At 35.6% G+C, this 14665-nt stretch overlaps 2 protein-coding genes across 3 annotated transcripts in view; one reads left to right on the top strand and one right to left on the bottom strand.

Annotated features, from left to right (window-relative positions):
* The window catches only part of LOC135196350 (Fanconi anemia group D2 protein-like), a gene marked incomplete in the record, with an annotated part of 190231 nt that overhangs the window by 99654 nt on the left and 75912 nt on the right, over positions 1-14665 (top strand). The window contains 1 exon segment of the mRNA XM_064223118.1: positions 2592-2667. Within this exon segment, the coding sequence (XP_064079188.1) occupies positions 2592-2667 (76 nt within the window).
* LOC135196351 (uncharacterized) overlaps positions 4084-14665 on the bottom strand; it is a 20699-nt gene continuing 10117 nt past the window's right edge. The window contains exons 2-8 of one of the 2 annotated variants that reach the window (XM_064223120.1): positions 8304-8473; positions 8098-8131; positions 7242-7358; positions 6920-7102; positions 5852-6357; positions 5293-5424; positions 4084-4366 (exon numbers count right to left, since the gene is read on the bottom strand). In XM_064223120.1, coding sequence (XP_064079190.1) covers positions 4250-4366; positions 5293-5424; positions 5852-6357; positions 6920-7102; positions 7242-7358; positions 8098-8131; positions 8304-8330 — 1116 coding nt within the window. In that variant the 5' untranslated portion in view covers positions 8331-8473 and the 3' untranslated portion in view covers positions 4084-4249. Of the gene's footprint in view, positions 4367-5292; positions 5425-5851; positions 6358-6919; positions 7103-7241; positions 7359-8097; positions 8474-14665 lie in introns of both variants that reach the window. The other variant, XM_064223119.1, reaches the window with a different exon arrangement.

Below are 14665 nucleotides of genomic sequence, written 5' to 3'. Positions count from 1 at the left end.
TGGCCAAGAAGCTTTGAGATAAGAGGACTCTCTTCACTAACAGGAAGAGAACTAGACAGGACTTTGTGTCCAGTCAGGGCACTCAAGTTCTACCTGAAGAAGAAAGCGTTGCTAGGAGGTACAGAAGAAAGTCTTTGGTGCTCTGTAAGAGATCCGAAAAGATCGATTTCAAAGAATGCCCTTACATTCTTCATAAAGGATGTAATAAAGGAAGCTCATCTTACTTGCAATGAGGAGCACCTCAAGGTTCTCAGAGTAAGAGCGCATGAAGTGAGAGCCATAGCTACGTCAATGGCATTTCACAAAACATGGTCTCTGCAGGCACTTATAGAGTCTACGTTTTGGAGATGTAATTCTGTGTTTGCCTCTAATTACCTAAGAGACGTAAAAATTTCTTACGAAAAGTGCTTTGCTCTGGGAGCGTATGTTTCGGCGAATTCAGTGCTGGGAGAAGGGGCTGAGGCTAATCCTTCGCAACTTACTTTAGTGTTTAATTTATCTTTTATTGGTGGTTGTTTTTATTGGTTGATTGTCAGAGGGAATAGGGAACCCTCTTGCAATTCATAGATTATAACAGTACTAACATGGTCAGGTGATCGGGATTGGCTTCAGTGCTCCTTGTGATTACTTATAGTAACCTTAACTCTGTCATGTAAGAGGGCGAGTCTCCATTGATATGACAAAGGTCAAGGCTCTACCATGTAAGTGGGTCAGCCCCCATTGGTACGATCCAGAGTAGGCTCTGTTGCGTAAGCGGGCTAGCCCCCATTGACACGATCCAAAGAGTTATTCAGCCATAGGTCCATACCTCGCTGGGACTCTTGAGGCAGGCAGACTCATCGACAGTAGTCATGAAGTCTTCAGCCCAATCAGGTAGGAACCATGGATTATTTTATCCAAGAACATATGTTGTTTTTTTTCCCTGTTTTTTAATGTATTTAGTATAAGTATTATTATTTTGTTTTTAGCTGTCTCTTACCCGCCACCAAGGGTGCCAATCAGCTAAGTATATATCTGCTGGGTAAGTTTTCATGTACAAAAATGATATTGTTAAGATACAATAAAGTTTTGTACATACTTACCTGGCAGATTATATTTACGATTAATGGGCCCACCCATCCTCCCCTCAGGAGACAGGTGGAAGAGAAATTATGGCTTAGAAAACGGGAATGGTTCCAGACCCCGCCACCCAGCGGCGGGAATGGTGGATCACCTGACCTACCTGTCGCGTGTGCCGCGAGTTTTGAAATTCTGTCGGGACGACCGCTATAGCTAAGTATATATCTGCCAGGTAAGTATGTATAAAACTTTATTGTATCTTAACAATATCATTTTTATATCCTACATGTGTTGTTTCCCTTTTCTTTATTGTTTAGCTGTCTCTTACCCTCCACCAAGGGTGCCAATCAGCTAAGTATATATCTGACAGGAAAGTTCATGTACAAAAATGATATGGTTATGATACAATAAAGTTTTGTACATACTTACCTGGCAGATATATACGATTAATGGCCCGCCCAGCCTCCCCTCAGGAGACAGGTGGAAGAGAAAATCTGATTAGAAAACGGGATTGGTTCATACACCCGCCTCCCAGTGGCGGGAAGGGTAGACCACCTGACCTATCTGTCGCGTGTGCCGCGAGATTTGAAATTCTGTCGGGAACGTCGGAGACTATAGCTAAGTATATATCTGCCAGGTAAGTATGTACAAAACTTTATTGTATCATAATAATATCATATTTACAAACGAATTCATTGCAAAGAGGTGTGGCATTAAGCAGCTGAAGAGTATACGGGGAACTCAAAGATTTAGATGGTTTTGATGTTGGCTGAGAAAGCTCAATGGTTAATGGAAATAACTCTATGATAAGAAATTCTGATGTAGAAATGTTAATGACTGTGGGCTAGATGGGAAAAGCTCAAAAAGGCATGGTTGAAAATTGGAAAGCAGAAATCAACACTAAAGGGCCTTTAGTGTTGCTTGCAGTTTGCTGCCCATATATATTTCTTGTAGGGTAGAATCTAGCTGGGTTAGTTGGTCAAAATGGTACTAATAATGAGATCAAATTGGGAAAGAATTCTCATCAGGGATGATATTTTAATTCTGTCAGAGCATGGTCGCAAAATTCTTATTGTCTATTACAGTACAGTATTTTACTCTTAACACAATAATTTTCACTCCAGTTGGTAGCAGCACTTACAGTAGGCATTTTGCTGCATAGTGTAGAAGGTACTGTTCTAATGGTTCTTTGCAGCATCCCTTTGGCCCTAGCTCCATTGCTTTTGTAATTTTACTTCTTTTCTTCCTCGCTGCCCTACTTTAACTTTACCTTCCTCCAATTTTCAAATCTCAGTTTGGACAAGTACTTTGGCAAGTCCTTAATAGTCATGTTTAACTGGTGAATATAGTAATAATAATTAGCACCATATACATTTCAATATATTTTACTATCCATTGATTACCAGGCTGTCGTGTTCATTTTAATATGTAGTATAACATTCATTTTGATCTCTGCGATTTTATTCAGCAATATAAAAATTACTCTTTTGTAAATTTCCCTGATATAGGCTTTTATCCCTCTGTTATTATAGATACAGCGGGAAGTGATTACATTCGTTCCTCATATTGTTGACGATGCCAACCACCCAGAGATAGCAACAGTTCTCTGGTAAGTAAATAGAACTACTTTTGTACCTGGTTTTATCTGGTCAAGGTTCAATTGGTGTAATGTGGACCAGCCTTTCTGTAAAACCTAGTACAACTTCACATCACTACTTGTTTTTCATTAGAGCATGCAAGTAAGTAGGTAGCATTGGAAGGGGCATGGACTTTGAAAAAGCTAGGGCACATCTGTTTTTTTATTTGTTTGTAGTGTAATTTCTTCTTTTGAACAGTCTAACAAATCCACTAGATACTGTATGACTAATAAATTTTTTTGCCCTTCCCAAGTACTTTAGTTCCTTTAGTGCCTAGGGTAATCATGATTTTCAGGATTGTTGTACCGTAACAAATTTACGTCATCTTGTACAAAGTATTTAGATTTAATTTTTTATGCAATTGTCCTCTGCTAAAAATTACAGCTGCTATGGCAACTTGATTTTTGTCATGTTCAGCTTACTTGTGATAAATATAGGTCTACTGAGAATATTTCCTCAGGTGGCAACCTTTTCACAATTTTACAGAAACCCCCAAATAGTGCAGTTTTCATGGCCTTTTCGTGCATTCCTCGTTATCCTTTGGTGCTCCCACCTACTGCAGTGCCTACCTTGCCTCTGGTCTCTTTCCTGCTGTCCTCTTTTGTGCGTTGTCCAATCTCAGCATCTTGCAGTTCTACTATTTTGATCTCTCAGTATTCATTTGACCTCGGAGATTCCACTACTTAGTGGCCTTCTGCTTCCTGTATGGCCAAAGAGTATTTGCAAGCCTGATTATAAGTTTTCACTGTCCCCTGATCCCACCATCATTGCTGTTAAGTTGTGTCATGTCCCTGAAAAGGTTTCTCCTTACCCCATCAGGCATGCCAGTTGTTGGTGGCCTTGTTCTCTAGTTCTTGACTCACATCCCTCTTGGATTTACTCTCATCTTTCTCTAGTTCTACTTGTCCCTTGAGTTCTGCTTGCCTTTCTACTAGTTCCTTGCATGCTGCTTGTAAGGATTCTTGGCTGTCTCCCATAGAAATTTGTCTCCTCCTCAATTTAAATTTGCTGCCCAACCTGCTGTGAAAGGTTTGTCCAATTGTTCCTCGTGTTTTATTACCTATGGTCCTGCAATGTTCCCCTCATTTATGTTTTGGGTTCTTGACCTCTAAGAGGGCCAGATTTTATTCCTCCCAGGACTCTGTTGTTGGTTTAGAGTTTTTCTGGAGGAAAGAAAACAGCTGGCGAACCTGCACTGTCCTACAAAGATGAAACTAGTTCATACATTGATTACGTCCTTAACTTAGGTCTAGTGATTTATCTTCCAGCAATTTTTTGCTCATGCTCATGGTCCAGGAAATAAGATATGTAGTTTGATTTGAGGAAACTTTGACTCATATGGCAGTACTTGCTGTAAAATAAAACTTGGTGTAAAATAAAACCAGAATTATTAGCATTTTTTATTTATAATTATTGCACTGTACAATATAGATAAGTCACTTTGGTACTTTGAAATACAAACAAATGAATTGTCAGATGATTTGTCCTGAAATACGAAACAAGTGAATTGTCAGATGATTTGTCCTTATAATAGTTTTTAAGTATGGTCACTATCATAGCCTTTGTGCATTCCCATTTTTGGAGAAGTATAGTGGCCTTGTTCTGGTTAGAGCTTTCTTGATTGTCCCAGATCCTTGTGTTACCAATGCCTTTGTACTGAAATGGGTCACCTGTAGGTAAAAAGTTTATCATTACCTTTTAAGTCTTAATTTAAGAAAAGGCTCTCTCTCTCTCTCTCTCTCTCTCTCTCTCTCTCTCTCTCTCTCTCTCTCTCTCTCTCTCTCTCTCTCTCTCTCTCTCTCAATAGCCAGATTTCCATTGCTCCTGGTAATGACAGTCATCATCACCTAATCTGTTGTCCTTGATAAAGACCTATGATGGGATAGTGAATGTAGAAGTAACAAATCAAGACAGATGAAACCTACAGTCATTTTATAACATTTACATAGAACACTACCCTGAATTCATTTTTTCATTAAGTTGGAACTCACTTCTCTGGCCCATGGATATTTGGTGAACACCTTCCTTTATCAGGTTCTCTCATATAGAGAATGCAATTTAATACTGTCTAACTTTCAGCTAACACCAAATTACTAGTTTTGTATATGAATTCCTTAAATATTGTTTCCAGAATCTTTAGCAGTTTTAATTCAAAAATATTTGAAAAATTATAATTTCATATATACTATGTAATGTAGAAAATAAATTTTTGAGGCCAGCCCTATTAAAATGATAATTTTAACTTATGGATCTGGTTCAATAGTTTAATATGATGTCATATAATAGGCTTGTAGGCCATTGACACACATTAAAAAATATAAGATTTTATTCTTAATGATACAGTTAGCATACAGTTAGCTTGACATATGGGGCAAGTAGAGACTGGCAGAAAATAAAGGGAGAGTAAATTAATACCAAAGCCAAAATTGATTATTTAGAATCTAAATATTCATGGACATTAATTAAGCACTTACTGTACACAGTGTAATACAAAGTACAGTTATTGTCTTTTGAGCTACTGTATCGTATGTAGATACGTATATCAATTAGTTATAGGTGCAGAATTCAAGATACTTAGATTTTGGAGGAAACTTACTTTCATGCACGCAGATAGGAATTGCCATGCTTGAGATTCTTCTGCTGGCTTCATAAGCACTACCAAAATATTGTTTCCGGGACATGGATGGAGAAGGGACGTTATGTCAACTGACAGGCGTTTTCTCACAACCTGAAAATAGTGTTTACAGCAATGTGTCCTGTTAGAAATATTTTAATGGCTTTCTTAATCTTTTATTTATGGTAGTTCTTCATCAAGAACAAAGTAAGTATACTACTGATATTAAGAATTAGCTTTTGATTAAAGGAATGTAGTAAAGTAATCTGATGTTTTTGATACACAGTACTTATTAATCAGTTGTCATCACTTAGTGAGAAGGTAAGTATACATAAATGTATTTGCACAGTTGTTCGATTTCCCCTGATTAAATGCACATTACTGTACTGTGCCTCATATTTCTGTCTTACGTTAAACCAGTGCGCAAGCTACAATACATTCCCCAAACTCCTCTCATCCTTAATACCCTGTCCTTAATACCCTCCCGATTCCCTCGAGTGGAAGATTGGATAATAATGATAACAGTGCATTGTACAATCACCTTATGAAGGTCGTCTGATGTATCAGAAGTGTATTCGCTGTCGTCGTCGTTGTCATCATCGAGCAGAGTCGTTATCTCCTCTGACTGATCCATGTTGATAGTGAGGATAGTATTGGTATTTGGTTTCTCCCTGTTATCCTTCTCGTTGTTGCTCTTTCTGTCCTTTTCTTGCAATTTTGTTGGATAGTTATCTATCGAGTGCATTTTGCCATTCTGTGTGGCATTTGAATGCTTGTGACTGGTGGTGGTGTATGCATTTCTGTCCTTTTCAGGAAAGCTTTTTATTATTCGTCTGGGCTTTGGTAGTGTGTTTGCATTAAATACCTTTTCAGAGATTCTAGCACTGGAAAACAGTCGTTCAGCAACTCGGGCAATCCCTTGAGTGGTATTTGAGAGCAGCGTTTCATTCACTATAGTCACATTGTTAGTGTTATTCGATAATAAGTCTTTGTTAAATCTTGTCCCCTCTTGAGAATTATTAAGGCTCTCGTTTGTGAAGTTTTTCTCTGAAAGGAAATTTAAAGTTAGTTTGGCAGTACGTATTGAATTGGTAAAGTGTTTGTCATTATTATTTTAACTTTTAAGATCAATAACACTTCTTATATACAGTATTATTGCTTAATGATATAAAGGAAAGAAATACCTCAAATTTTTAATAGCTTGTTTACTAATAGTAGTACTATATCAGTGGTCATGAATTAAGTTTTTAATGGATGTTTGAAGAATTATCTACAGTATTATTAAACCAGAAATGAAATTGACAGTCTTCAGTATGAAATTAAGAATACCACTTAGCAGTTAGGAGTTTCTTTCATTAGAATGGTTAAAAAGATGACATTTCAAAACCTTTTTACTAGATGAGATATTCATTACGCATTATGAAACTCATGAGAGGCTCATATTTGAAGAATGAATTGAAGTATACATTAGATACATAAGAGGCTTTAGATTTTTCAAGATATGCATTACTGCACAATCGAAATTTGTTTTTAGTTATTCTTACACATGTAAAAATATAGATGCATACGTCCAGGTATCAGAAGCGTTTTATCAAAAAAGAGCCTTTACCTTGATCTATGTTTGAAGGTGGAAGATTGCTGTCGATGATTCTCTCGAGAAGAATGTTTGGTGGCACCGGAGCTTTGGCTTTCGATACTTTTTCAATCCCATTGATGATCAGATGACACTTGTGAATCTCAGACCAGTCTTTTAGGTAGAATGCGAGATATGTTCCCATCTGCAAGAGAAGACCTTACTGATCATTACTTTCACCATTCTGTGGGATGAATTCACACAGTATGCATTTACTCTCTATGCAGATTCAAACTTATCCATTGAGTGAAGGGGGTTTTCCATGAATTCTTTTTTCATGTCATGATGCATTTAATACCTGGATTGTTGTTTGAATAGTTGGGATATCGCACGGCGTGTGGGCATGTGATGCGTGACCTCGCACTTTTACTATCCTTGGGGCTGGTAGCCGTACAGTTGTGTAGCAGGATACAACCTTTGAAGAGAAACTTTGTTAATTTTGTGTGAGGGGAAGAAGTAAATCTTCAGTTGAAGTTTATGGCAAGAACCTTTTCTTCCTTTCATTTATTGTCTATCTTTTCTGTGGTGAGATATTGATTTGACTAGAATAAGAAATTAAGGGACACAAAAGTGAACACTTCACTTAAACAAATTTTGATAGATATTTATTTGGAATGTTCCACTAAATCACATTCCTTTTTTTTTTTAGTAAAAAGAATTTTAGGAAAAATGTAAATTTCCCAATTACTGAGTAGTAAAGCAGATAAGTAGAGTCTAGACACAAAAATATGACCATGATAATGATAAAATGTAAAGCCAGTTGTCTGGTGGTTGTAAGAGTTAAAAAAAAAAAATCAAACTAAAGCCTATCAGCTTTTCTTGTGTGGTTTACTGTCATTTTTCAGTTTTCATTTAATTCAAAATTGGAAATGTAATTCAACTATTCTTCACCACCCATTATAGTTTTCAGTAGATGTTCCTTTTGTAATCAGATTATAGGGTGTTGCAGGGTGGAAAAATATTGTATTTGTAACAAAAGTAAAAAGTTGAAGTTAATAGTACCCCTGACAAGGATCCCAATTGATCAGATTTTGTAATTAAGTCAGGAGTCAGATAGCAAAAAGTATAGTAGCTTTTAGTTAAGCTCTCTATGCCTGACAAGCTAGTAGTTTGTGTTTGGTTTGGAAATCAACACAGAAAAGTACTGAACTTACCTGAGGTCTGTGATGGTTGTAGTAACATCCCAAGCTACGCGAGAGGGATTCAAATACACACAAGGATTTTAGATAAGGCGCATTCAAGCACACTACTCGCATGCTTATTGGCATCACTTCCAAGTGCTCCATTATTGTTTATCGAGTATATTTCAGTCACAAATAAATTCAAGTGATTACAAGTAATTTTCAAGATGGACACTTACTTTATAAGTGATTGTCAAGATGAACATTCATACTTTTATGCATCTTACATGATCGATAATTTTCCAGTCTTAACATACTGACTAGTAAGTTCGTTTTCCACTTTTCTTTTCAAATTTTTGATTAGTTTCTGCTTCTTTCTTATCGTGATACCTGCAGTATGTTGTGGGAACTGAAAAAAAAGAAAGAATTATTTATTTTCTTTCTGTGTCAAATTGGTAATTGCAGAATACTTCAGGAATAGTTGATTGCATGCAGATAGTAAATATAAAAAAACTTAGAAAATTTTTATCAGATGTAACCAAGCAGGAAAGAAATAAAAGCAGATCATTCAAGTATGTTTTAAAGAAAGAACCTCAGTGAAGTTTGAAGAAAATGTGGTACCAAGAGGAAAGTAGGTTGCATTATCTCAAAAAGTTCTCTATATTGTTGATATGAATAATGTATATGAGTGACGGGTTATGTCATGTTGCCCAACTTCAAATCAAGGCCTTATTGTTTGACCAGTGTACAGAGAAGCTTTCTGCATAAATTTTACGATAACTGCGAATAATTTGGCATTGAATTTCAATGATCACGGGTACATCACTCTGTCATGGTTAGGGGCTGACTGCCCATTTCACTCTTTGATGCTGACATTTAACTTCCTGGATGTTTGTCAGGAGAAGGAAATGTACAAGTTGAATGGATGTCTTATCATCAGAAAAAACCTGTTTTCCTGAAAACATAAAACTACCCATTTTTGAGAAGTTGGTTGATTTTTCCTTATTTACAGTAATTCTTCTGTTGGTTGTGAGTCCAATATTGGGGAAGGTGGCTGGGCATGAACATATACTTTTGTTGGGCATTACCACTTAGTGCATCTTGTATGGCACACTGTAAGTGGTACCAGAGGTTCTTTGCAGCGTCCTTTCAGCTCCAGTACATTGTTTTCACGCTTTTATTTTTCATCTGTTCCCCTTTGTCCTTTTTTACCAAGCCATTGAACTGCTTCATTTTGCTCCTATTTTCACTTCTTATTTAAAAGTGTTTCATGTGAGCTTCTACAAATATAATAATTATAATACTTTAATAGTAATGTCAGTGGTAAAAAAAATGATTTTGGTCTTCGTTGGGTGGGATTAATTCAAAAATGAAAAACTCACTAGAGTGAGGTTATAAAATCCAACTTATTTCCTTCTATTTTTGTTATTTCCATACATATTTTAGTAGGGGGAAAGCAGTTCTTTTTTTTAGCCACGGAAGCGATTTGTCAGTGTCAGAGTATTTTGTTCATATAGTACAGTAGAAGGGAACAGTGTATCAAGGTTATATTGTATATGTATCTGAATAGGTCCACTATTTGTTAAAATTTCCTCCAAAAACCAACGGTAGAAGGTTGAAACAAGAGACATTAGAAAATCTAATTCAGGTTCATAGGCTTGGATCTGGTTTGTCTTTGCAGTGATCATCTCTCTTGCATACACACACACACACACACACACACACACACACACACACACACACACACACACACACACACACACACACACAGACAGTAGGTTCATAGTAAGAATTGGCAGGCTCTTGCTCACAGTCTGAACTAAATACCCAAGGGAAGAAAGGGTTCGACATGCTTTATTTGGCAACTTGAGAATTGTGAGTAGAATACTCATTAGCAAATACAGTGAGGAATATTCACAACAAAACACTAACTGTTGCATAATTTTTTTTTTAAGTTATCCGCATACTACGTATATGTTATAAGATGGGCAAATTCCACAATAACCTCTCTATGGGGTAGTACTGTTAGTGCGTTTCATGCGACCTCCTTTTATATCCTCTTTCTTACATCTCACTTTCCTCCTGTTGCACCTTTTGAACCTTGTCACTATTGATTTCCTTTTCAGCGCTGAATGACCTCATAGGTCCCAGTACTTGGCCTTTGGCCTAAACTCTATTTATTCTATGTTTGGTAACTAGAAATATGACCATACCAACATTAAATGTTGAGTTGCAAGTCTGCAGTGTACATTATATTGTAGAATGCATGCTAAATCCACTTAATCCATCAGCACAGTACATGATAGGATTAGTGCTAGATGTTTCATATGTATGTTATCCTACCAAGGATCCTGTGCTTGAGCTGAAGTGAATAAGAAAAGAATCTGTTGCACAGCTTGAGTGATTGAATATTACAAAGTATTTTTGAAAACGAAATCAAGTAGAGTAAGAGTATAGCAGATAGCTTAGAGAAATTTAGAATAAACAGCCAACTGCCTGTTTAAATTGTTTATGCCAAATTGCAGTGTTGAATATCAAAATTTTAAAGAAACCATTGAAAATACCCAAATGCTTTTTTCTTATTTCATCCTCTCTTGTGATCACAGACATGGAATTTGAATGTACCCCACAACTTGCTTCCCTTGTATATTTCATTTTAGCTGAATTCCTTACATTTTTGAAGTGGAAGTATGATCCAAAGTTATTTGACATATTCTGGAGTAGTACCTGGTATTTTTCACCTTAGTAATTAAATGATTGTACAGAGGTTTTGCATTTCCAAAGATATCTTGATTCATGTTTAAAATAGAGGTAAAACTTTTTTTTTCTTCGGATCACTTCACCTAACTGATGGGTTCCCCTCTGAGTTTATCTGTAGGGTGTGTTTACAAACGAGAGAGAGAGAGAGAGAGAGAGAGAGAGAGAGAGAGAGAGAGAGAGAGAGAGAGAGAGAGAGAGAGAGAGAGAGAGAGAGTAAGCTCAGGAACTTGAATAAGGCATAGTAACTTCACCCTAAAATTGGTGCTTATAAACGTAGTGTGTTTATGATATGGGAGTTTGATGTGAGTGGAGGTTATTACCCGAGACGTGAGACAGGCTAATATGGATAGTGTTGAGACATTGTTGGCTGTCATTTGTCATTGTCCATATTTTTTTCACTTTCCTCTTTTTCTCTTGATTTTTGTGCATTTTTAATTTGTAGATATTTTCCTAGAGATCATTTGCTGTTTTCATAAGTGCAGTTTTCCCATCTATACTAACTTTCCTTAGAATGAAATCTGGTTAGGAAACCTCATTAATATATTTTTTTAATAAATGATATGCTAATAAAGTAGGCTGCAATAATGCTAGAAATATATACATAAGCAAAAGAGTTAGATTTTGTTATAAATGTAAGTACGAACCGTGGAAACCAGAATCAAATTGCATAACTAAACTGGTAAACGAGTAATGAAAAAAACTTGTAAAACTGCTTTAGAATTATACTCATGAAAATATGACCTTAGTATAAATATTTACAAGAAACACAAGGCTTGAAGATATGAGAACAACATTGTAGGGCGTAAAATGAATAGTGGAAAGAGCCTGTGTGTAAATATTTGGATGTGGTTCGGACTCCGGTAAACTTCTTTTTGGGATGTTTCACAGAATTGAGATTTCGTAGAACTGGAGATGCTAGATTGGTGTGAAGGATATTCGGAGAGTTTGTGGTACAGGAACAATGGGAATGACAGCCACAGTTTTATATTTTGAATATACGTAGTTGATCCAGGTTTTAACTTTTTGATGTAGGTTATTATTATTATTATTATTATTATTATTATTATTATTATTATTATTATTATTATTTTCATTATGAAGATAAACCCTATTCATATGGAACAAGCCCACCACAGGGGCTACTGACTTGAAATTCAAGCTTCCAAAGAATATAATGGTGTTCATTAGGAAGAAGTAAAAAAATAAAGTATTATATTAATAAATAGATAAAAATTGATTAAAGTACAGGGAGAATATCGATGTTTTCCTTAATGATTCATTGTGAAATATTGTACTAGTTTGAATTTAATACTTGTTTTGGTTTGGAAGAATATTGAAATTATTGTAGGTTATAGTGTCAGTGGGCATTTAAATGTTTTATTGATATTCGCATATTGCTGCCAAGAGTTGCTCTCTCTCTCTCTCTCTCTCTCTCTCTCTCTCTCTCTCTCTCTCTCTCTCTCTCTCTCTCTCTCTCTCTCTCTCTCTCTCTCTCTCTTGGCAGGGGGAGCTTATATGCCTTTGACGCAAATAAAGACCTAAAGAAAGGTAGTAGAATTAAAAGATAGTCATAATTAAGAGGAGTGACAGAATATTAATGGTCCTGGGAAATGGCTTAAAGATATGAAAGATAGATTCGAAAGAGCAGGATGAGAGAGAGAGAGAGAGAGAGAGAGAGAGAGAGAGAGAGAGAGAGAGAGATGACATGAAGATACGTGGAAGATGTAGATTATTTTAGGAGATGGCGTTAGACACATACTATATATACAGGGTGTCCATAAAGTGCCAGTACCATTACAAGTATTTCTTGTTCAGAAACCATATAACATAGAGTAATGTAGTTTTTTGTAGAATGTTCTACATTTCCTCAAGTTCTCTGCAGCGTCCCTTCGTCCCAGACCTGCAACCGCTTTCGTTCCTTTTACTGTACCTCCGTTCATATTCTCGTTCGTTTTTTCCTTCTAACTTTACACCTTCGCCTGACTGTTGTTTCTTAGTGCAACTACTTTGAAGTTTTCCTCCTGTTACACCTTTCAAACCTTTTTACTCTTCTTTCTTTTTCAGTGCTGAATGACCTCGTAGGTCCCAGCTCTTATTTGCTGACGGAAGAGATGGATAGGGCTAGATTAAATATCTAATTATTGTGGAGGGGCAAACTCACAAAAAAGTTAAACGTTTTGTTAATTTATCTACTACCTATGAAGCCTGTTTTTAGAGGCTGCTGAAATTACAAGAACCAACACTATAGAAATTTACCACAGCGTAAAACTGTCAAAACAAAAGAAAGCATATTATTACCCGTTAAGGGACTGAACTAAATTTGTATTTCCACAAAACCCAGCAGTTTTACGACGAAGGTAACTGGTACTATCAAATGCCAACGTGTGATCTTCGTGTTAAATGTTCTTGAGAACATTAACATCGGTAATGTTGACGTAATGTGACTACGTTAATCACAAGGGTCTCTGTTGTTATTGACGTTTTATCTTGGTTGAGTTTTTATCTCTTCAAAGGAGGTAGGAATGTTATGGAATTGTCAGGTGTTTGTCGTAATTGTGTTTTATTTTGTGGTATTTTTTATTTATTTTTTAGTTTCATTTTTTATTTATTTTTTATTTTATTTATTTACTTATTTTTTATTTTTTTTTTTTTGCTGAGCTTGATAAGGCCGTTTCAGCTAATTTATTATTTGCTTACGTTGATGGGAAGAGGAATATATATATCCTTTTGTCATAATTTTATTGGAAATTGATGGGAAGAAGAATATTTTATTTCCTTAGATTATAATTTCATTTGAAATTGATCAGAGGAAGAATGTTTATATCTTTAGATTAAAGTTTCATTTGAAATTGATGGGAAAAATATTTATATCCTTTAGTATATCTTTAGTTATAATTCTATTTGAAATTGATGGGAGGAAGACTATTTCTATCCTGTAGTTATAATTTCATTTGAAATTGATGGGAAGAAGAATATTTATATCCTTAAATTATAATTTTTTAATTGATGGGAAGAATGTTTATATCCTTTAGTTATAATTTCATTCGAAATTGATGGGAAGAAAAATATATCCTTAGATCAGAATTTTATTTGAAATTGATGGGAAGAAGAATGATTATATCCTTAAATTATAAGTTTTTTTTAATTGATGGGAAGCCGAATATATCCTCCTCATTTTCTTGTAGATTGATGGGAAGAAGAAGATACCCATATAATTTCCTGTGAAATTGATGGGAAGTAGATAATACCTTTATATAATTTTCCTTTAGATTGATGGGAAGCTAAATATATCCTGGTGATTTTCTTTTATAAATTGATGGGAAGCAGAATATACTCGCTATTGTCTTTTTGAAAAGTGTTTCTGTATATTTGACAAGGTCAAAACATTACATTGACCTTAACTCGTAGTTACTGTAACTTGTAAAGTTTGTGTTTATACGTCGCGTGTCTTAAGAATAAGTAACATTTTATATTGAGAAAATGTCTCTTAATTTGAGAGAATATTCCTCTCTCTCTCACCGTAGAAAATGAAATAGATAGTATGTTAGTCACAAAAGGCGCTGACTTTGTAAACTCCTAACACCTCTGATATCAATGTGGTGGGGGGTAGGGACGGGGGTTGGCCCCATATTTTCCATGCCCCCACTCGTTCCTTTTACTGTACCTCCTCCATTCATATGTTCTTTCTTCCATCTCTTGCTCTCCTCGACCATCTCTCCTGACAATTGTATTGTAGTGCAGCTGCTTTGAGGTTATATATATATATCTATATATATATATATATATAGTATATATATATATATATATATATATATATATATATATATATATATATGTGTGT

This window comes from Macrobrachium nipponense, chromosome 17, assembly GCF_015104395.2.
Source record: "Macrobrachium nipponense isolate FS-2020 chromosome 17, ASM1510439v2, whole genome shotgun sequence".
Lineage (NCBI taxonomy): Eukaryota > Metazoa > Arthropoda > Malacostraca > Decapoda > Palaemonidae > Macrobrachium > Macrobrachium nipponense.
This window is presented reverse-complemented; position numbering and strand designations above follow the sequence as displayed.